The sequence below is a fragment of the Haliotis cracherodii genome, unplaced genomic scaffold, assembly GCF_022045235.1.
Source record: "Haliotis cracherodii isolate W230 unplaced genomic scaffold, xgHalCrac1.p SCAF_1, whole genome shotgun sequence".
Classification (NCBI taxonomy): Eukaryota; Metazoa; Mollusca; class Gastropoda; order Lepetellida; family Haliotidae; genus Haliotis; species Haliotis cracherodii.
In genome coordinates, this window is record NW_027266264.1 from 6,237,298 (window position 1) to 6,262,220 (window position 24,923).

Here is a 24,923-nt window from a genome sequence, read left to right on the forward strand (position 1 = left end):
TTCACGAGCAGACTAATCGGAGTGACACAGCACACATTACGGAGTTGGGGAGAGTAGAGTTTGGTAGACCTCTTGTAGTTTGGGTGAATTCAACATGTCTTCCACAGGTAGTGCAATTGATACTGACTGCATAACGCTGACGCGTTTTGTGCTGGAATCGCAGAGACAGTTTCCTAAAGCGACCGGCGACCTGACCCAACTTATCAATGCCATTCTCACAGCTATCAAGGCCATTTCATCAGCTGTGAGGAAAGCAGGGATTCACCACCTGTAAGTGTGTGACAGTGCTTACGTTTAGCAATACAGAATGAATTATTTAGTAATTCCCTTTGTCGTTTAATTGATATGAAGTTATTCTATGACTAAAAGTAAACTCAAAATGGTGTCTTGTATGTCCTTCACCTTGGCTTTTGAACCACTGGTGAACTCGCTACTGCGTTGCCTGATAGTGATAACACGTTACTAGTGTGTGTAGGCATGTGGTGTTCGTTTGTTTGTTTGTTGTAAACGCCGCTCTCAGCAATATACCCTCTATTTGACGGTGTGTAAACTGTAATCCAGTCTGGACAAGACAATCCTGTGATCGATATTGTGAGTGACGATCCATGGAGTCGGGTCACAGAGACTGATCTTCCGATCCATTTGGTCTCCACTAGCGACCATCAGAGGTTCCTGGGGACCTATTGACCTGGTATCCCCACGGGGTCAGGTGGATCTAAGCATTCTACACGGGTATTGATAAGGATAGGCAAGGTCAATTAATCTAGAAATGCATACAAAAGCAAATCTAGCCAGCTCAAGCTAGCTCTATTCTGAAATCAGCATAGGGAATTTTTTTTTATTTTTAGAGTGAAGAAGGATATTGTGTAATATAAGATTTCAGAGACTAAATGTTAGTCTAGGCATGAGTCAGTCCCAGCACATTTGATTCAATTCCCTCTATACCTTTGTCTGATTGTTGAAATTTATTACATACAACAGGGTGCGCACAGGGCTTGCATGAATAATAGAGTTTGTCTTCAAAAAGGCCTTAAATTGCCATTTGTCTTCAAAAGGCCTTGAAAATAAACATGACTTGATTAAAAGGCCATTTCAAGCTAACTACTCATCAATACAAATGTGCTGGTGAATGTCTGATAACAGATGTAATAATGATGCATGATAACAAGTCATTTATACCTCGTAGATGATTTGGCATACCTTGTTTGCATGAGTTCAACCGAATGAATGTGATTGCGATCTGGGATGAGTTTGCATCTTGTTTGTGTTATTTATTTGCCTCGTATTTGACTGAAAAAGCCTTGTATTTGTTGAGGACAACTCCGTACCAACCCTGTACAAGTTAATGTATATCAGTCAAGCAGTTAATGATTCACATGCTTATTACAACATCCAAGTTTTACACCGGGCACATACTAAATCACTACAGTGTCCATGCGGCAAATCATCTTCCCGAGGCAAGGGAGTTAATTGACTTTGAAAGTCCAGTTTCCATCCTTGCTGAACTAGACCTGGAATTTCTGGGCTCGATCGTAGCACCACCAGTGGCTATATGTCCCTTATATGTCCCCCTCTACTGACCAATCAGATTCCACCTCTCATATCTCTTGCACGTGTTTCAAACAACATGGCGGCGCCCTTTTATCAAGAATAAATATCATTAATGTTATTAATACCTCGCGAAGTGCACCAAATCACTTGAGCACCTTGATTAAAAACATGAAAAGATTTGCAAAATATCTGTCGATGCCCAGTTGACAGTACACATGCTCTGTAAATCATGCATTTGAACAAATTCATTGATTGTTGATTTTGTAATTTTACTGTCACTGTTTTCACCGTCATCAGCACGTACTATTATGTACTATTGAACTTGCCACTAGAGGTCATTGTCAGCTGAGAAAGGACACACACATAATGTCTGTACTACTTGTCGTGGACTACCCACTACCCCTTTCTTTACAGTATGGTACGCGCCAGTGGAGGAACTCCATACATAGTCACGAGGGGTTAATTGTCAGGTCACAACTCAACTTATCCTGGCTCACCAGACGGTCCGGACTTGCTTATTTATAGACCTCAATGATGTGACTGAAAAAGTGTAATTGGATGCATCAGTAACCGAAATGTCTGACACAACTTTCTGTTTTTAATTGTACAATGTTTGTTAAGGTGAACACTTGACTTGCCTTTGTATGTGTTTGTGATGAGTGCAACCAGTGGGGCAGGATATGCTCTCCATCTCCAGTGCTTCATTGACACATGCTTATGATATTATAACAGGGAGCAGAATGTTACAACAGACAAAGATTTCTCATGATTCTGGATTTTTTTCACTTTTATTTCAAGCAGTCAGTGCAGATACTAATTATATATTACCTCAGAGACAATAACACAATAACATAAACAAATTCCAATATTTTCCCCGACCGGGTAAGTTACTGATGACAACAAACGAGGTTCCAAGTACTTGTGCATTCAAAGAGCGTTCGTTTATTATGATAATATAAGTTAGAATACAAATTAGATAGTTCTGCACATGGGTATATATTGGTCACAGAAGTAATGCACTAATATTCTATGATTTATCCTTGAACTTTGATCTCATCGTTTTAGGCCTGCTGTTAAGTTCATTACCGGTATAGATTCGGGGCGGTCGGATAGCCTAGTGGTTAAAGCGCTCACTCGTCACGCCGAAGACCCGGGTTAGATTCCCGACATGGGTACAATTTCTGGTGTCCCCCGCCATGATATTGCTGGAATGATGCTAAAAGCGACGTAAAACCATACTCACTCACTCATTATAGATTCATCTGAATCTTCACAGAAACCCCAATGCACATAATGCTAATTCCAAGGCAGTCCTTTTTATAAAGCTGTTGAATCATTTGTCTTCCATTTATGCAGATTTTTTATGAATCATTGCTTGTGGTTTGTATGCAGTAGATGTCAAAATGTCCTACTTGTGTGGGATCGGGTGACTCTACGGTTGGTATGTTTCCCTTGGGGTTGTTGTGTTGACCCAGGCAGTGATAATGTGATCCGACCTGTGCAGTGATTTTGTTTACTGAAGCTATTCATGTTAGGAAAAGTCCTCAGAATACGTTGCTGAAAAGCTGAGTATTGCCTGGTATCTTGCGATACAAGTCACATCATGATACGGACTGACAATACTACTGGTATCACGATACACCATATCAAATAGGAAGAAATGTTGAAATAAGCTCTAAAACCTCTTTCTTAATACATTAACTTATTGTTATCTCAACATAGTCCTATCAAAAGATGTTAAAAGATGGTACTTCTTATTACCCTACCTAGGGGCGGTCGGGTAGCCTAGTGGTTCCAGCGTTCGCTCGTCCAACGAGGACCCAGGTTCGATTCCTGACATGGGTACAATGTATGAAGCCCATTTCTGGTGTCTCCCCACCCCCATGATATTGCTGGAATATTGCTAAAAACTATTACCCTACCTGGCACTGAGCATTAAGGGGATAAAACCAGGACTGCTCAGCTTGTTCAGTATAATGTGTGTTAAACTGTGGCATGGTGTCTCAGTTGGCTAGCACTATGGCATAAGTTTACACTAGTACAAGCAGACACACGCTTGCATGCATGCATGCATGTCACTATTTAAGTGAATTAATCTTGATCACAGTGTGCTCCTCCCCTATTTCGAACTAAAAATTGATATAGTGAAATAAAAGGACTTGGTTAGAACATGATAAATTAATTATGAAATTTCATCCCTGCCTTACATCATTTTATTGTCCTCAAATATGTCTCTACACTGTTAAAAACATCATATAGGTATGGCCTTGCCAACATGCATGCTTCAGTTGACAGTTTGCGTACACAGATGCTACAAACAATTTGTAAAAAGAAATTATGGATCCCATTTCGCATATCTTTTTGTTATGAAACTAATTAGTTAGTTGTGGCCCAAGACATATTTTGAAGTACATCAAGGAGAGAAACAAGTCATATTCAAGTTGGAATGTAATTAACTTGTATTACATAATCCCCTGAGAGGTTTGTGTCCGTATCAAGAGATGAAGGGGACAGAATGGCCATGTTAGGCCTGGGATATCTTTCCAGTACAGTCAAGTCTCGTTAATCCGACACTCGTTAATCCGACATTCGGCTTTATCCGACACAAATGATGGGAACCGATTGATTCAGTGCTGTTTAGTCCCGTAAATCCGTTAATCCGTTAATTAATAAATGGGAAAATTATTAATTAATTAATTATAAATTAAGGAATGAATGAATAAACAACATAACAATATAAATATTTCGTTTTAATGATTTTATTACAAGGTACACACGGTTATTATCTATCGTGAAGACGTCCGATTTTCGATCACAAATCACTTAATTCAGTTAATCCGACATACACGTTAATCCGACACAATCATGTGCAACCAACGATGTCGGATTAACGAGACTTGACTGTATATTGTATGGGTACTTGCACCGATTATTACCCAAGATGCCCAAACCAAGATGAAGACTTGTTTTACATAATGTATTCATCAGTAATGATAAGTGTAATGTATTTCTGGGTCGAAGTAATCAAACATTGCTGATTCAGCATGGTCGTGGATGACTAACATTGTTACAGGCTGCTACAGTCAAATCTTGTTGACTTGAAACCGGATAACCAGAGTGTGTGTATGAGTGGATGGTTTTGTTGGGTCCTGACTGCATCCTTTATGTGACGTAAAATAATTGTGTTACTGATAGTGATAGTAGAGCAATCTCTGGTCCCCAGGGTCATGTATGATGTCTAGATAGGACATTATTATGGAAAGACTCTGGTGGATGTCAGCTCACAACAATGTAACTGATTATCCTAAAGCTGTGGAGATTCGGGACAAGGATATAGGTTCCCAGCAACCTATTATTGTCGTAAGAGGCAACTAAATGGATTGGGTGGTCAGGCTTGGAAGATTGCTTGGATTCATATGATAATAATTATACAGAAGGGGCGGGCAACTTAAAACAACTGAAAAATGGAATTGTGATGGACATATTTTAGAATCTGTATCTGAATATTGATATCCTGTGTATTTCACACGTACACTGAGTTGGGGGTGGAAACCTCTCTACACTTATCATGCCAATCTTAGATTGCGTGGAGCGATGCTCATGACACAATCACTGGATTGTCTGGTCCAGACTCGATTATTTACAGACCTCCATCATGTAGCTGGAATATTGCTGAGTGTGGCGTTAAACAACAAACAAACATACCAATCTTAAAAGGCCACATTTTGTCTCTTAAGATTTATTAAGCATTATAAGCTAGGACTACAGCGGTGCGAGCGCGGCAATTTCATAGTGCTAGCCCACTGAGATACCATGCTGCAGTTTAACATGAATACCCCACTCACAGTATACTGACTCCAAGCCAACCAGTCCTTGTTTTAGCCCTTAATGCCGAGTGTCAGGCAGGGTAACAACAAGTACCATCTTTTAACGTCTTTCGGTATGACGCGGCCGTAGATCTAACCCCACGTATATTGAAAGGGCACAACTATAATTTTAAGCATTTCTAGTAATGCAGGAAATGCTGCTGTTCTTGATGAGTTGAGATGCCTCACGCATTGTATCCCTGTCGGGTCTTTGTCATGTCGAGGGAACGCTTTAACCACTAGGCTACCCGACTGTCCCGTTATTGTTATGAAATGTATAGCCAACTTAATGATCGTGTTGTTGGTGCCATGTCATAGCTACCCCAGAATGTGTTATAATATGTTGCTTTTACTTGATAATCCCATGGGTCGGATTTGTTAGAAATATTTTTTTGGATATGGGTATGGATTTGAATGATTAAATCAAAGTGTTGGAAACCTGCCAATAATTTTAGTTTCTTTTGCACAATAATAGAAAGATGAATCACGTCAAAATTGTCTTTGTAACCTACATGGGAATGTAATATTAAGATTTTATGAACAGTGTAAATTGTGTTACAACAGATGGTATATTATTCTAGTAAAATATTAAGTGTCATTTATTTTAAAAATACTAAAGTAATTCCTTTTTAAGTCTAGAAGAAAGTCTGCAGAAAGATTGTTTGTATTGTAAAAATGTTTGTTTAAAGAAAGTTACTGAAGATGAAGTCTATATTCTGTTGATCTGTCCTTAGTGTCAAAATTTGAGGGGTGTCTAACTCAGTGTTGTGAAAGAACATTTTATTGTTATCAATATTATGAAAACTTGCAATAACTAACCATGGAATCTAGGTGTGTATATCTCTTATGGTTTCATATGGATTTACAGAAACAGAAACACTTCCTGACATATCTGTATACATGGTATGGGTGCTAATAATCGCAACAGATGACATAGTTGATAGACACAATCAAGCCTACGTATCGGCCAATATAACATTTGTCATGCACAGCTGCACCATTGAGGTAGCTTTGGCCACGCCCTGAAACAGTTTGTTTTAGAATCCATTTATGGAGTATGTGTTTCAGCACTCTCACTTGGACATCTAAATACATTCTACAAATGTTATGACTTTTTTCTTCCAGGAATTGACTTAATGTATCCGGGGAAAAATTAGTCAGTTAATTACCTGTTGTTGTCAATGTTAATCTGCTGCTTATCTCAACATGTCCTGTATATACCTCTCTTCACTTGGTTGTTGTCACTGCAGCTTGGTAACGGTGTGAGAATCTACATCAGATGTCGCCATATGCACTAAACCAGAAGTTGTTATCCATAAAGTTGTACGTTTTCTTACTTACTCACCAACTTCTAAAATGTCAATCAAACAGTTAGAAATCCAACTTATTTAAATTTTTCAAAGTGACTATTGTACATGTTGTAGAATTACAGGACCCCATGGCTGACACAAAGTAGAGACATTTACATGTTTATTTTAAATGTTTGTCGTATTTAAATTTGGATTATTAATTATTGCACTTGTTTCAAAGCATATAGTAGTTGTAGTTTCACACTGTGGCTGTGTATCATGTGTATTGATGTGCTTTATTTAGTGACAAACTGGATCATAGATACTATTGGATCAATCACTTGATTTGGGACTTCAAGAGTTGACTGTATTGAGCTGATTTTGCAATAAGTTTCTTTAAAAAGCGCTGAGAATTTGGAGTAAGGATAAGTGCTTGATAACAGTGTTAGCTATAGAACCTATACCTCCTACTGTAATAAGGAAGTTGTTCATCCATATGTCTTATCCTTACTTTGAGTAAAGTACTTTTAATAAAAAAAACTGTTAATTATATTTCCTGAACAGTTAGGCCTTTGCGAAAAAGCTCCTACTAGAGGAACCCCTCATTCCCTGCAGCCTAATATCTCTAGATATGCCCAAGACCAAACACTGCATGGCAATAATGCAGGTACACCAACATATGTCAGGGGGAATCTGTGATTTGAATGAAACATCACCAGATACTGGTAGGCAAATTTGAACTGCAAATCATCCAGGAATAGCATCTCGTGTTAAGAGAGGGTACTCGAGGCAAAGCAACTGATGTATAACATTGTTTCCAGGTATGGCATCTCGGGGACAGTCAGTGTGTTTAGAGAGGGTACTTGAGGCAAAGCAACGGATGTATAACATTGTTTCCAGGTATGGCATCTCGGGGACAGTCAGTGTGTTTAGAGAGGGTACTCGAGGCAAAGTAACTGATATATAACATTGTTTCCAGGTATGGCATCTAGGGGACAGTCAGTGTGTTTAGAGAGGGTACTCGAGGCAAAGTAACTGATATATAACATTGTTTCCAGGTATGGCATCTCGGGGACAGTCAGTGTGTTTAGAGAGGGTACTTGAGGCAAAGCAACTGATATATAACATTGTTTCCAGGTATGGCATCTCGGGAACAGTCAGTGTGTTTAGAGAGGGTACTCGAGGCAAAGCAACTGATGTATAACATTGTTTCCAGGTATGGCATCTCGGGAACAGTCAGTGTGTTTAGAGAGGGTACTCGAGGCAAAGCAACTGATGTATAACATTGTTTCCAGGTATGGCATCTCGGGAACAGTCAGTGTGTTTAGAGAGGGTACTCGAGGCAAAGCAACGGATATATAACATTGTTTCCAGGTATGGCATCTAGGGGACAGTCAGTGTGTTTAGAGAGGGTACTTGAGGCAAAGCAACTGATATATAACATTGTTTCCAGGTATGGCATCTCGGGGACAGTCAGTGTGTTTAGAGAGGGTACTGAGGCAAAGCAACTGATATATAACATTGTTTCCAGGTATGGCATCTCGGGGACAGTCAGTGTGTTTAGAGAGGGTACTGAGGCAAAGCAACTGATATATAACATTGTTTCCAGGTATGGCATCTTGGGAACAGTCAGTGTGTTTAGAGAGGGTACTCGAGGCAAAGCAACTGATATATAACATTGTTTCCAGGTATGGCATCTCGGGGACAGTCAGTGTGTTTAGAGAGGGTACTTGAGGCAAAGCAACTGATATATAACATTGTTTCCAGGTATGGCATCTCGGGGACAGTCAGTGTGTTTAGAGAGGGTACTGAGGCAAAGCAACTGATATATAACATTGATTCCAGGTATGGCATCTCGGGGACAGCCAATGCCACGGGTGACCAGGTGAAGAAGTTGGACGTGTTGTCCAATGATTTGTTCATCAACATGCTCAAGTCGTCCTACACGACCTGCCTCCTCGTCACCGAGGAAAATGAAACAGTTGTTGAAGTGGAAACTGAAAAACAGGTAGGCCTTTGTGACAGATACTACCAAAAACCACACAACTTCACCTCCGCTGTTCTCGGGACAAGTAATTGGCAGGCAGTAGTTTGGTGACTATTTTGACATGTTTCTGGTGGAGATTTGCTAATGAATGACACTTCTCCTGGAGGAATTTGGTAACAAGATATAGAACACAATGAAGTAATACTGTAGGTTAGTACTGGAACACACTACAAAATGGATAGTTTTCCAGGTCCTTAATCATTTTAATCATTTAACGTATCACGATCTGGTGCAAGCATCAAATCAAGATTTTGGGAGAAATCAATGCATACACCTGGAAACCATGGTGACTGAATCCTAGTTTTAGCCCTTAATCCTGAGCGCCAGGCAGGGGAACTACAAGTACCATCTTTTAACGTCTTTTGGTATGATGTGGCCGGGGATCAAACCCCGGACCTTCCTCGCTCTAGGCGGATGCTCTACCACTAGACCACGGAGGCGGTCTTTATATTCCAAGTGTTCTAAAAATGTTCACTCTTCCATGCTATTGAAGGTGAAGAGGAGACTGTCGATGTTTCCACTAGTCAGTTTGGTACTATTTTTAGAATACACACCCTGATAAATGTTGTAATTGTCCTCCGGACAGAGTTTGTCTACTCTTGCTGGTCTTCCTGTCAACATCTGACTTGGAGCTTTTCAGGTCATGCAGAAATAAGTGATCAGTATTCAGACTGTCAGTATAAGCAATGCATGCACTTGGTGTCTCATTGCGAATTTTAATAGGATTTGCATGTCATCACTGTTGCCAGTACTACCTATCCTTTGCCCTGGAATAATGCTGTATGTAGATAATTGTAGTCATGACCATGATTCTTTTGAATCTCCTATATTAAACAGCTGGAAAAATTGTTCAGCACCACTTACTGTCCCAAATGTCCAGTGTGTGTTTTGCAGTTACACAAACATGTCAATGTGAGCTGTCGAGTAGAATATTCTTAATATTACCAATTGTCATATTTTTAAAAAGATTATAAAGAAAAACTAATAAAATATCAATCCTATTGCTCTGATGAAACACCCCAGGAAGATTCCAAATTAGGATAGGTTCCCTGCAATTCTGGGAAGAGGATGGGTATAGGGTGGTAGAGATGAGAAGAGGATGAGTATAGGATGGTAGAGCACGGAAGGGGATGAGTATAGGATGGTAGAGCACGGAAGGGGATGAGTATAGGATGGTAGAGCACGGAAGGGGATGAGTATAGGATGGTAGAGCTGGGAAGGGGATGAGTATAGGATGGAGTGCTGGGAGGGGGATGAGTATAGGCAGGTAGAGCTGGGAAGAGGATGAAATACGGGAGAATGTTTTATTAATATATTTTGTGGGGTCTGTAAGGAGATTATCTGACACATTACACTATAGGCACTAACCCAGAGAAGTCTATCAACATGATAACAGTGTCGCACAATAAGTAAGTGATGAGACGTGTTTTAATGATGAATGTCAAGCAATTGGTATTAATCCTTCTCATGTTATACTAAATGTTATTATGCAGACTTAGGACATGTTAGTATCTACTTGGCACTCGTGAATCTGTGTAGTTCATTATTTTTATAGTCTGTCTTACAGACCCTGATACAAATATATCAACTACAGCCCATGCAAGTCTATAATGTTTGGCAAGTCTGAAAATGAAGAGAATCACTGGGCTCCCTTTATTATATTTTTATTAAGATAACTGAGCAACTGTTTTTTCTGTACGATATGTTCATTTCAGAGACTATATGTTTGTCTAATTATTTTTATTCCAGGGAAAGTACATCGTGTGCTTTGACCCTCTGGATGGTTCCTCCAACATTGACTGCCTTGTCTCCATCGGTTCCATCTTCGGTATATACAGGAAGGTGGGTTCTCAGCGCAGACTACCCCTGATTATGATCCTTGGCCTGTCAGTACTCGCCAAATGCACGCTTGTTGCTTTCACAAAGTGGTTAACATATTGTACGTGCACCACCCTTCTCAGATCAAGCTGACATGCAGTGATACACTTCGTTGACATGTCTTTTAAACACCATTAAACCAAATGTGCTCTCACAGCATGTACTGCCATCATTTATTTCACAGTTCATAGAAATTTCACTTTTTTAGTTACTCCCAATAGTCATGGAAGATAAGATTATGAATTGTTACTTTTTGTATTTATTTTGAATAGCAGAAAATATGTTAAAAAATAGTAAACATGAGTAGTGGTTACTCATTTAATACATTGAACGTCCCTTGAACGTGTGATTCAGATTGCTGGGTCGTGTTGTTTCTGGAACGTGTGATTCAGATTGCTGGGTCATGTTGTTTCTGGAACGTGTGATTCAGATTGCTGGGTCATGTTGTTTCTGGAACGTGTGATTCAGATTGCTGGGTCATGTTGTTTCTGGAACGTGTGATTCAGATTGCTGGGTCGTGTTGTTTCTGGAACGTGTGATTCAGATTGCTGGGTCATGTTGTTTCTGGAACGTGTGATTCAGATTGCTGGGTCATGTTGTTTCCGGAACGTGTGATTCAGATTGCTGGGTCATGTTGTTTCTGGAACGTGTGATTCAGATGCTGGGTCGTGTTGTTTCTGGAACGTGTGATTCAGATTGCTGGGTCATGTTGTTTCTGGAACGTGTGATTCAGATTGCTGGGTCATGTTGTTTCTGGAACGTGTGATTCAGATTGCTGGGTCATGTTGTTTCTGGAACGTGATTCAGATTGCTGGGTCATGTTGTTTCTGGAACGTGTGATTCAGATTGCTGGGTCATGTTGTTTCTGGAACGTGTGATTCAGATTGCTGGGTCATGTTGTTTCTGGAACGTGTGATTCAGATTGCTGGGTCGTGTTGTTTCAGAATGGAGATGGACCGGCAACAGTGAAAGATGCCTTGAAGCCGGGGACGGAGGTCGTGGCGGCAGGATACGCCTTGTACGGCAGCGCCACCATGGTGGTCTTGTCTACAGGAGATGGGGTCAATGGCTTCATGTATGATCCCGTGAGTTAGAACACTGCATGGTTAACTGCTACCACCACAGTAGTATCATTCCGTTGAAAGCTCAATTAATAGTTATGTATCCATTATTCTAGTGGAAACAAAGCAGGGCTTGATATAACAATATAAAACATGCACTAGTGCAACCTGATATTGAAAAATGTGCATATCAAAATTTTACAAATTTGTGACTGACTGACTGACTTACTAAGAAAGTATTCCACACTTCAATCTTTGAAATCAGTGCACATCATTTACCATACTACATCACTATTCCCCGCGTTATGTGTCATTTGACATTGTCCTTGACGGCTTGACGTCATCAAATGAATCTTATCAGGTCAATCTCATGATAATGACAAGAAAGCAAGAGAATGTGTGGGATATATAAGTGATTCCATTCAAAGAGATCATGTCCGCGTACTGGACATTTCAGAATATCAATGATAATGTTCTGGGATTTTTTTCTTAATGATGTACATCTCTAGTTAATAGGTAGCATCATGAGTGCAACCTGGTTTAGTCTGGGGCAACAAGGTTTTGATGTCAACATGTACCATGTACCATCTTCCCAAAGCAACTGACTATGAAAGTCCAGTTTGCACCCTTGCCGAACTAGGCTGGAATTTTCAGGCTCGATCGTAGCACCACCAGTGGCTATTACGAGTTATGTTCCTTCTATGTCTCTCCTATTGATTAATCCGATTCTACCTCTCATATCACTTATATTGCTTAAAACAAAATGGTGGGCGCCCTGTCAAGACAATCTGATCGGTAATCAAAATCTGTATTGTAATAAAACGGGTCTTACCTTGTGAAGTCCATCAAATCATTTGAACACATTGATTAAGAACATGATTTTGAAAATATCTGTAGACGCCTAGTGAGCGGTACACATGCTTTGCAAATCCTGCAGTCAAACAAAGTCTGCACGTTGAAATCCATATTTTTTTAGCCGAATGTCTAATTCGTTCCACCATTTTGATTGGACTATGCATAGACTCGTTAGTCCAGCCAAAACATAACTCCGGAGTTCCAGCCTAGATCGCCAAGGGTGGAACTGGACTTATATTGTCAGTTAACTCCCTTGCCTCGGGAAGATGACCATGTACAAGCTATATCTCGTTTCAAAGTAACATTATCTGTACATCATACAGGTTCATTGCTTTACTTGAACTGTATTTCAGGCAATTGGAGAGTTCCTGTTGACAGAGAAGAACATCAAGTGTAAACCCCGTGGCAAGATTTACTCCCTCAATGAGGGTTATGAGAAGTTTTGGGATGAACCGACACGGGAGTACGTGAAGAGCAAGAAGTTCCCGGAGGTGGGCGAAACTATATGATGAAGTAGGCCATGTACTGATAGGTGGCGAAACAATATGATGAAGTAGGCCATGTACTGATAGGTGGCGAAACAATATGATGAAGTAGGCCATGTACTGATAGGTGGTGAAACAATATGATGAAGTAGACCATGTACTGATAGGTGGTGAAACAATATGATGAAGTAGACCATGTACTGATAGGTTGTGAAACAATATGATGAAGTAGGCCATGTACTGATAGGTGGCGAAACAATATGATGAAGTAGGCCATGTACTGATAGGTGGCGAAACAATATGATGAAGTAGACCATGTACTGATAGGTGGTGAAACAATATGATGAAGTAGGCCATGTACTGATAGGTGGCGAAACAATATGATGAAGTAGACCATGTACTGATAGGTGGTGAAACAATATGATGAAGTAGACCATGTACTGATAGGTGGCGAAACTATATGATGAGTGAGTGAGTTTGGTTTTACGCCGCTTTTAGAAATATTCCAGCAATATCACGGCGGGGGTCACCAGAAATGGGCTTCACACATTGTACCCATATCGGGAATCGAACCCGGGTCTTCGGCGTGACGAGCGAACGCTTTAACCACTAGGCTACCCGACCGCCCCACTATATGATGAAATAGGCCTTGTACTGATAGGTGGTGAAACTTTAATTTTATTGCATTCTAACATTGTAACACATTAATGTTTGAGTTATCGATGTGTGCCTGTACTCGTTTACAGTAAGCAGTGTCCCCGTTATGATATGGCTGGAATATTGCTGAAATATTGCTAAATATCACTGCAATCACTCTCACCCAACCATCCACAAAAATGCAACATTAAATTTGTATTTTTCATATCATTTGCTAAAACACAGAATAATGTAAGTGTTTTTTTTTTATTAATTTCTGTAAACCAAGTACTGTATTCACTGTAATAAGTGTTCAGAAACTTGACAAAGGGGTGAGTGAGTGAGTGAGTATGGTTTTACGCCGCTTTTAGCAATATTCCAGCAATATCACGGCGGGGGACACCAGAAATGGGCTTCACACATTGTACCCATGTCGGGAATCGAACCCGGGTCTTCAGCGTGACGATTGACAAAGGGGAGCGCTTATTAAAAGCATACACAAGTTAAATTTGTTTTCAGAGATTGAGTGTTAGTGAACAAACTTTCTTCAAAATATGGATAAAAATAAAACTATTTCTATTATAGTTTCTTGACAATTATACACCTGGCCCCTCCTGTGCAGCTAATAAACCTGTAATATGCACTAGAAAGGGAATGGCAAGTCATGGTCTATCTTATACAGGGTGCTTATTAAGATTGCTTACAGATTGGTCTAGAAGTTGGTCAGGAGGAAGCTTATTTTGAGCAGGTGCTTAATATGGTGAATACGGTAATTAATAAATGCTGATGAAGAAAGAAATAAAGCATGTTGAGTCTGTCATATTGTTATTTCACTGGATGATGGTCTCTGTGTTTACAGTCCGGCAAACCTTATGGTGGCCGATACATCGGGTCTATGGTAGCAGACGTTCACAGAACCCTTGTGTATGGAGGAATATTCATGTACCCATCTACCACAGAGGCACCGAGAGGAAAGGTGAGTTGTCTTCCCTTGCAGATCCCTCAGATTCCATATCATGCATGTAAGATAGAAATGGAGGCCGATGAACATCAGGTTATTTTAGATAACATGAAATTATCCAGATTTGATCTGAATGCTCCTAAAATGCAGATTTATACTATACTGAGAGATAATGACACAAGTATCTTTGTCATATTGATTTTACCAGAGATGTATAAAGATATGATTGAAAACCTATAGTGATAGCCTTCGAGATGTGCACTGCGTAGGTAGGCCAGGTAAATCAACAGCATATGTGAACAACCTCCTGTCATGAGAAGAGAGTGGTCAACCTTTGGCCATCTGGCCCTGAAGCAATGCCTAGTTTATCGAGTCATATTGATTTTACCAGAGTTACCCAAACTTCCGGATAACAGCATGTATCAGAATTTTACTCCACTAGAAAGACATGTACATTTGACATGAACCCTTGTAGCAATAAGCGCGTCTTACATCAGTGAAGAAATTCGGAGCAGGCTGATTATCCTATCTACGTCTTTGACTTTACAAAAACAGTGTAATGATTTTTTTATTTCGTGTGTGTTAGTGAGAAGGCAGTACAAAGTCTATCACAGGTTATGTAACACTAGTCCTTACACACAGTGTCTGCATAACAGCAGCAATACTGTAGGTTTGTTTAATCATTGTTACATATGCTATATTTTGAACTCGCATATATCTCAACCATAATGTGGGTCATAAATAATTATTTTCTGAGCGTTTCAACTTTGAAGAGAATGTGAAATCTTCAACTGCTGTTTGGAGTGATCATTCGATGATAGTTATGCTATAGATATGTTATCATGGTTATGTATACTGTGGGGTGGTCGAGAGGTCAAAGTATTTGTTCTCCGTGCAGAAGGCCTGGATTCGATTCCTTGCATGGGTACAATGTGTGAAGCCCATTTCAGCTCACTGTGATACCATGCCGCAGTTTAACATGAATACCCTACTCAGACACAGTATACTGACTCTGAGCCGACCAGCCCTTGTTTTACCTTTTATGACGAGCGCCAGACAGGGTAACAACAAGTACCATCTTTTATCAACTTTTGGTATGACGTGGCCGGGGATCGAACCCTGGACCTTCGGCTCTCCAAGCAGACGCTCTACCACTAGACCATGGAGACGGTCTAGTGATATACTGAAACACTGTTCAAAGCAGTGTTGCACCCGACTGTCTCACTTTATACTTTGGAGCTAATGACTCCTCTGCCAGGATGCACACCGAAGTCCTGGGTTCGATTCCTGACATGAGTACAATATGTGAAGCCCAATTCTGGTGTCTAGTTTTGCTAAAAGCAGTGTAAAACCATACTCACTCACTCACTCTGCCAGGATGCTAGCATGTGATTGGCTGTTTCAGTTACGTCTGCTGTACGAGTGTAACCCAATGGCCTTCATCATGGAGCAAGCTGGTGGAATGGCTACAGACGGGAGACAAAGAATTCTCGAGATCCAGCCCAAGGAAATCCATGAGCGTAGTCCCATCTACCTGGGGTCCAAGGAAGATGTACAAGACGTCATCAACATGTTTAAGAAGCACGCCAAATAATCAGTTATATATTCATTGTCATCCCCATGTACGACTGATCCTGACACACCATATTGAATGAAAGGTGAAGGGTATCTGAGTATTCAAGATGTCAAAAGTTTGCTTTGGAACAGTTACATATTCTTTTGTGTTGTTCACTACACTTATTATATATATGCACCTATATTTCAGGAATTTCGCAAGTTCATTTGTTAAGGCATTTGCCCTCACTAACCTCTAGACTGAAAACACTGCAGACCACAATTAGTGATCAGCTGTCCATATATTCAGGATTTTACCTTGACTTACAGAGCTAGGGATCCCATAACTAATTTCAAGGGTCCTTGATAAATATTTTGATTACTGAACATTTATGTTTTTTGTCAAGAATTTGATACAAAAAATATTATTGTGTCTCTTTTGACACAGTATTTTTCTTTACTGCTTCCATTCTGTACATTTGTTTATCCTGGATGCACATTGCTGCGTCGTAAGTCGTCAGAGCTCCACTGTCCTGCATACATAGAGGATATTATATATGTGTTCATGTCATACTATGTTTACGACACGAGTGTCTAAATACCCGAATTTAGGCTTTGTTGTAAACATAGTATGCCAGGAACATGAATATAATGTTCTATTTATTACTGAAGAAGATGTCTAAATACAGAGACGAATGTTTACCTATGACGCCAATAATCTTCAGCTATGACATCTTTTCTAGTGTGACATTATTCCGACCTTACGCCACAATAAGGTTTGAATGACGTCAACAATGCCGTTCGGATGACGGAAACAATACACTGTTGTCTCATGACGTGATATGACCCTAGGGCACATATGATTTTTATGACCCCGATATGTTTGCCCTCGTAGGTAATAAATGTCTTCATCATTGAGGAATGTTTTCTATGCAAGACATTGAAATACTGTTGTTTGTACAAGGCCAGGAAATACTGACAATGTATATCATCTTGTTACTGCATATGTGAACCAGGGACCTTTTCAACAAAGCAGTCTTTGAACCTTGTCATGAACGGCTAGTTGGCAGTGAGAGATACTTTGTTGAACTTGTCCCTGGGCGGATATAACCATAACAGTCTCAGTCTGCAACTCTGGCCACTAGTCCATATGATAAAACTACAATGTACGTATGATGCTGAGACCCATGAGGGCAAGTGGACAATGTTTTGGCTCAGACTGCAGCCTCAATGCTGTCAGCTGGGCACATATAAGATGAGCAGTCATGTCATAATACAGAGTCTAGATAACCTCAGACTGCATAATAAGTTGTTTAGAGTGATTACTGTGTTCATTGATGATGGGGAGAGATGATACTTCGGTGACAATTCAGTCTTCCTCATTTCAGTCCAAGGGACTTCTGTGATACCTATAGGAAGAACTGACCAATCAGTCCGTTGTGTCCATGTCTGACTGTGATTGTTGGTGTTGTATCTTGAGAAATCCATTGCCACATAGTATTGACATCCTCAGTAAACTGACATCCTTCCAAACTGCTTAGTCATCCATGTTAATACATCAGAGAATGAAAACACTCACATCCATTCATGTATACCGAACAAAAAACGTTTGGGTTCATGAATATGATATTTTTATGGAACCGTGTCAGTCTTCACTAAAGTACAATATCAAAAAAAATATTCATGATCTCTAACTTTTTTTGTTTAGTATATTTTGACTTGAAAAGATGCTTGCTGTCTGCACTCATTGTATAACATTATAAGCCTTTGCGTGTTATTTCACATTGCTGACTGTTTTTGTTGTACATGTTTGCTATACTTTTAGTCAGTAATTGCATTTTCATAGTTCAGAAAGTTTGTTTATTACTCTGAGTGTTCACTGGTCTGTCGAAAAGGTTGGGTGAAATTATTTCATCAATCATGGGGGCTATCTGAATTATTCAATTGAGTGTCAGTGTGTACACCCTGTGGACCCTCATGATTCAAAAGCAGACACTATATTTTTCCATTATCATGTGATCAAAAAAAGACATCATTGAATTTTGAAGATCTGATTTAGAGATAAATACCGACAAAGGTGAAATTGCCAATATCAAGATAAGGTCAAGAAGGTCAAATGGCCCTGCTTTGATGTTTCCAGTCCATTGACTTGTTTACTGCAATTATTTCACTATGTTAATGCACGTATCACGGAGGGTTCAGTGAATGTGAAAACGTGTGGGATAATAAAAATATGAGGGCAACCTTATGGTTAATTTTCTTATGATTTAAATACATTGTTCAAATAAACATATATATTGCTTATTGTGTCTTGTGTCTGCATCATGTATATTCAATAAGGGAGAGGATGTTATGATGATTAACATCATACCAGCAAAAATCATATTTAGTTTAATTCAGCCTGAAACAGCCAGAGCAGGTTTAATGAAAGTAAAAACATTAAAGGGCTTGGTGGGTGTGGCCTGGTGTGGGTGTGTGTGGCTTGGTGTGGGTGTGTGTGGCCTGGTGTGGGTGTGGGTGTGGCCTGGTGTGGGTGTGTGTGGCCTGGTATGGGTGTGAGTGGCCTGGTGTGGGTGTGAGTGGCCTGGTGTGGGTGTGAGTGGCCTGGTGTGGGTGTGTGTGTGGCCTGGTGTGGGTGGGTGTGGCCTGGTGTAGGTGTGTGTGGCCTGGTGTGGGTGTGAGTGGCCTGGTGTGGGTGTGTGTGGCCTGGTGTGGGTGTGGGTGTGGCCTGGTGTGGGTGTGAGTGGCCTGGTGTGTGTGTGTGTGTGGCCTGGTGTGGGTGTGAGTGGCCTGGTGTGTGTGTGGCCTGGTGTGGGTGTATGTGGCCTGGTGTGTGTGTGGCCTGGTGTGGGTGTGAGTGGCCTGGTGTGTGTTGGTGTGGGTGTGTGTGGCCTGGTGTGGATGGCTTGGTGTGGCCTGGTGTGGGTGTGTGTGGCTTGGTGTGGGTGTGAGTGGCCTGGTGTGGGTGTGTGTGGCTTGGTGTGGGTGTGAGTGGCCTGGTGTGGGTGGGTGTGGCATGGTGTGTGTGTGTGTCCCGGTGTGGGCGTTGCCTGGTGTGGGTGTGATCCTCCCGCAACAAATTTATCTTACCAACATGTTTTAATGTGACCTTGTAAAAGAACTCAAGAAATTCAAAATTGATAGAATACCGCAGTTTGATTGAGCGGAGTTTAACTTGTGCTATGTCACGTGACTTCTATTGACTCAGAAAAAGCCTGCAGCTTTTTGCTTTGAAGTGGTTTATAAGGGATTTATTCCCCTGCTGAGAAATTTATTACACTGCAAGGTGGGTTACAGAGTATTTTATCAAGATCACGACATGGAGGTATGACAATGTCATTTATACCAACCAGCTAAATATGAGATGTTATTTTAATGACATGGTGGCAGACTGGTTCTACCCATTGTCGTGTCCAGATTGGTCCGTGCATCCTGATGGTAGATACTGGTACATTAACAACATGTAGAATAGTGAAGTGCTGAAACTGGATGGAACGGAACTGTTAGCTCACCAGGTCCATGTGAGATTATGACCTGTGTTGTTTGCTTAAAGTGTCCAGCCTTTTATTGTTTGTTTCTGCAATGGCACACTGGGGATGAAACTAGTAGGAATCCGATTTATTAATGGCATTGAAATAAGTAAGTCTTTTTTTAAAGAAAGTGGATGGGGGAGCTAAAACAGTCAAATGCCATAAGCCCGGGAATATGAGATTCATGTGATATGTGACACTACATTAAGAATTAGGATTTACGTTTGTGGCATTAGATTGAAATTTAAGTTTAATTAGAATTTCTGACACAAGGCCAAGAAAGCTGATACTTTAGGAAGATATACACTTAAGTATGAATTAAGCACCACCCACGTTTTGGGATATTAAAAAAATAATGGTTTGATTCATTGTTGGAGATGCTACAAAAGAGTAGTAAACAGACAAACAACATCATTGCAACAATGCTGAAAAGTGTCGGCACCCAACCCACACTATGAATTGGACTGTCACATTATGCAATGAAAAACAATGACAGTCAACCTTTGAATCACGACTCATATTTGGAGTTTCAACCCCCCTCACAGATGCCATTTGTGAGGCAAAGTTTCATTTATCCTGGCACCATCTATTAAGGACTACATAAGTGTATACTTCTCAAAAGAAGTGAAAGAACACCCGATTTCTTTTCATACTATATTTAATTTGCCTGGCTGGTGGGTATTGTGACACATGGCCTTCCAAATATGGGTGTTCGTAAGCTTGTTTTGAGAAGTATATATTGAGGTGATCTTGTCTGTCTCATTATAGTGGGCGACATTGACCTACGGTAATCTTAATATATAAATTGTTGGAACAATGGGTTGGCTTGCCTGGGGCACGCTTGAATGAGCAGATTTAACTCTGCCAGGCACCAAACCATGATTGAGTGCTGCCTTGTGCTTTGATGGCATGATGGGAGCGTATACAGATGGCAAGTAAAACGTAGCGAAGACTCGAATGACAACGCGGAAGTGAAAGCGAGAGCGACCGTAAAAGCAAACTTTTGTGATGGAGAAAGGTGAACACCATGTACAGGGATAAAAGCAGCAGTGATGTAAGCCTTGGCAGAAGTTACATGAGCATGATTGTAGATTTGTTTGTTTGTTGTTTAATGCCGCACTCAGCAATATTCCAGCTATATGATGGCGGTCTGAAAAATAATCGAGTCTGGACCAGACAATCCAGTGATTGACATCATGAGCATCGATCCACGCAATTGGGATCGATGACATACATCAACCAAGTCAGCGAGCCTGACCACCCGATCCCGTTAGTCGCCTTTTACGGCAAGTATGGGTTGCTGAAGACCTATTCTACCCCAGAATCTTCACGGGTGTGATTGTAGATTAAAATGGAGGTAAGTTGGTGACGTATACGTAAGCAGAGGGGGAAACAGCTCAGGGACGGAATAACAACAGGAGGGTAAGGAGTAACATACAAGATGTCCAATGGTAATGCAGCCCCTAAACTTTAAATACATAGCCAGGGATGTGTGGGGTGGTGAGTATGTAATGTAACTTTGTACCAGGTGAGCTTCAGAGATCTCCACCCTACTGCATTGAGGACCAACATTTACAAAGAAGTATGAATTGGAGCATGATGTCCCACTGCTACTGTGATTTATTGGTGCATGATGTCCCACTGCTACTGTGATTTATTGGTGCATGATAATATCGTGAGTGGTTGTGGGCTGTTGGTGATGAATAGTGACAATTGAGATGCTTTGATGTGCTATTAGCCTTTAACAAATGTATGATCCAAAGTAAGCTAGTAGGTCATCCGTGAGAAGTCCATGAGTCATGCTTTTTATTGACCACACATGAAGTGCATCATCCTGGAACACTTTGTAGCTACAAACAGCCTTCTTCAAGCAAAGGAATGTTTGGATGTCTGTATAGGCAACAACACACAGCAATAACACATTGTGATACCCCCGTGAAGATCTTGGTTAGAATCGACCTTCAGCAACCATGCTCATCAAAAGAGGCACAGGATCACAGGATCGGGTAGTCAGTCTCACTAACTTGTTGATGCATGTCATCATAACCCTGTTGCTGTGTACAGTCAAGTCTGGATAATCCGATACTTGTTTGTCGGACACTAATGATGGGAACAGAATAAATCAGTGCGATTTACACCCGTTAATCTGACAGCCTCACACTCGGACTCCAACACACCTAATTTACAATGAATTGCCAAAATCACTCATTAATCAGTCTCGTTAATCCATCAATGATCAGTAACAGTTGTTTTGTATTAAGCTTTGGAGGTTGCATGCTTAGAAAACATATTCCGCTAACAATACAACATAACAATATGAATATTTCCTTTTATCCCCTTTTTTATTAACTTTGTATCGTTATCTGTCGTGTAGTTGTCCGATTTTCAACCATGAACGTTGATACTATGTTATTTCGTTAATCTGTCATACTGGTTAATCTGTCATCATATGCAACTAACCATGTCGGATTGACTGTAGCTGGAACATTGCTAAGTACAGTGTTCATCAAACAAACAAACAAACAAACAAACAAGACAGTGTGGTAACATCCACAACAATCACCAATCTAGCGGCAGCCATAAAATAGAGATGTTAATTCTCGCTTACTCCAGGACAGTGACAACAAAAGCCAGCTTGGAATGTAAAATAATTTAATGCTGTCACCTGTATAAACTCGCTTCCCCTGCAGCAAGATGTCAGGGAAAAAAGGGACCACCCCTGTAGGCCAATGCAGAATCACAGAAAGCTACAGACAAAATGGGATATGTTTCATGTAATAAAAACAGACATGGAAATATTTGCATTGTTGCTAGAACATCCAATTCCCAACATATACTTCAGAGAAAATGTGGGATTTCATGAACTTGGTGTTATTAAAACGTAAGATGATCTAAAAAAGAATTCACAAAAGCTATATAAAGTGTATCTGACTTCAAGGGGTATCAGGTTCATAAATGCTGATCACAAAAACTTGTAAAAGTTGTAACAATTATAAAAACTCTTTAAGACAAACAAATGGACGGAATTAATGTCAATCTCATACATAATACACATTAAAATGCTGATATAAAAGTATAAAACATGGATTTGAGAATTAAGTAATCAGTTGTTGTTACATTGCAGAGATACACCAGCCTTCATGACTCTACATGTGGTACATATACCGGTACTGACAACCACAAGTCCCATAATCAATGTTATCATCACGAAGCCCATTTGGACACTCATATTATCGCCATATACTGGTCTTCTTTACCTTGTTTAATCTATTGTTTAAACTTTTGTTTTAAAAATAAAAAAGAGTTCATGTGTGAGGACAACAAATATTCTCGATTCCTGAATTAAAGCAAAAGGATACTAATAATTTTGACTTTCCTGGAAAAGTGACGAGGGAAGGGATGCTTATTACACTGAATACTGTACCATGCCAGTTGTTCATCGACATCTATGCCATCAGCACAACCAAGAGAGGCTCAAGATAAAATCTGGCCCTACCGAGGAACAATACTACTCAACTTGTGATAGGGATAATCAGAAAGTCATTCTGTTTAAATACACACTTGAAATAGATTAATTTGTGTGTATCATGGAAAGATACAAATATCCCTATCAAACGTGGAGTAGCATACTATAAACAAAAAGAATTTACTGTCCAAAATGTACTTGTATGATGAAGTACTCGTTTCTGTTGCACTGATAACAAATACATGTATACCTACTGGTTGTATCTCTGAAGTCATGCATACAAATTATTAAGAAGTGATTATAGAAATAAATTGCACATGCTATGATGAATATAGGATTATACCACAACCAAAATAACCCCTCCACAACCCATGGTCACAAATGTTGAAACATAAAATACATGTAATAAAGGGTGTAAAATTGGTAAAAAATAAATAGTTTGTCTATATAGGATTGTGCGAGCATCGTGTATGTAAGCACGGACCTATATAACCAAGTCCGTGATGTAAGTGAAGGAATTGGGTAAAATTAACAACCGTGATCTGGAAGCTTTCAGCATCCATACTCAAGTTTCAAACACTGGCTCAAATGAACCTTATCACATTGATATGTGGCCAAGATATTTCTGACGTGACATTAAATCATTATCTCATTTACTCATTTGTTAAATTAATTTTTCGTTAATAATTTCTGCTCATATCATTACTTTAACTTGGCACAAAAATACTTTGAAACCATGAAAAGTGAATGAGAACGAACTCTTTCAACACATTCTCCAACTGACAATTGCTTTATCACAATTAGAGAAAATTCAAATGCCATTAAAAAATCGAAAAGATTGAAATAACATTGTAATATTTTGATTGTAAGCATTTAAACATAAATAAATTATTCTGATAATGCTGATTGTTTGGATATGTTGATCTATGTCAACACTCATTTTTTAATTAATTTCTTGTGAATATTAATGTTCTGATTATATTATTATTTTAACTTGGCACATAAACACTAAAAAAACAGGAAAAGTGAATGAGAAGAAACTCTTTCAACACATACACCAACTAACAATTGCTATATCACAGTTGGAAAATAACTGAAATGCGATTAATCTAAAACATTTGAAAAACATTGTAATATTTTGATTGTAAGCTTAGACAAATTATTTCACTAACGCTGGTTGTTTTGATATGCTGATCTTTGTCCACAGATTTGTTCTCCAGTTGAGAATATCACAGATGTTTGTAGTATTCAACTTGATTCAGTGAGTCGTGAGATGACTACTGCTCTTCCTCTTCCACCGCCTCTCCTTTCTTCATCTTCTGGATCACCTGCAACCAAACATCAGCTATTAACACTAAAGAATATATTGGCAATTTCATATCACTGAGAAATTATTTGGTATCATATAGACATCTTCAGTCAGCAAAAAGGATGTGGCACAATAAAACCTACATTACAAAGATCCACATGTTCACGAGTATTTACAAATGCGAATTGTACTCACAGATGAACAAGTATTACATGACACAGAAAAATAAAGGGAAAGTGATAGCAAAGCAAAGACTACCCATGTCATTACAACAGTCCTGCTGCAAACTATGTTAGACAAGCATGAAATAATCATATCCCTGCCAATATGCTATGGAAACTAAAATAAAATATTTTTTCAAAAATCCTAAACTATCAAAAGGCACCAGTTAACCACTAGTCCTATCTATGTGCCAAGTTTGTTTATGATATCTCT

The 24,923-nt window shown here is 39.7% G+C and overlaps 2 protein-coding genes across 2 annotated transcripts in view; one reads left to right on the forward strand and one right to left on the reverse strand.

The window, feature by feature from the left end:
- LOC139471795 (fructose-1,6-bisphosphatase 1-like) lies at positions 1–18,487 on the forward strand. Its single transcript, XM_071254290.1, has 7 exons — positions 1–270; positions 8,552–8,714; positions 10,503–10,595; positions 11,576–11,716; positions 12,901–13,038; positions 14,528–14,644; positions 16,035–18,487. The coding sequence occupies exons 1-7, from the start codon at positions 95–97 to the stop codon at positions 16,221–16,223; spliced, it is 1,017 nt and encodes a 338-aa protein (XP_071110391.1). The 5' UTR covers positions 1–94; the 3' UTR covers positions 16,224–18,487.
- Positions 18,488–24,089: 5,602 nt separating this feature from the next.
- The window catches only part of LOC139471805 (uncharacterized), a 51,803-nt gene continuing 50,969 nt past the window's right edge, over positions 24,090–24,923 (reverse strand). Inside the window, exon 42 of the mRNA XM_071254299.1 lies at positions 24,090–24,507. Coding sequence (XP_071110400.1) covers positions 24,457–24,507 — 51 coding nt within the window. The 3' untranslated portion in view covers positions 24,090–24,456. The remainder of the gene's footprint in view (positions 24,508–24,923) is intronic.

Coding starts and splice junctions, on each gene's coding strand:
- LOC139471795 (XM_071254290.1), top strand. CDS start 95: ATGTCTTCCACAGGTAGTGCAATTGATACTGACTGCATAACGCTGACG. Junction 10,596..11,575: donor TCTTCGGTATATACAGGAAG/GTGGGTTCTCAG, acceptor GTGTTGTTTCAG/AATGGAGATGGACCGGCAAC. Junction 13,039..14,527: donor AGAGCAAGAAGTTCCCGGAG/GTGGGCGAAACT, acceptor CTGTGTTTACAG/TCCGGCAAACCTTATGGTGG.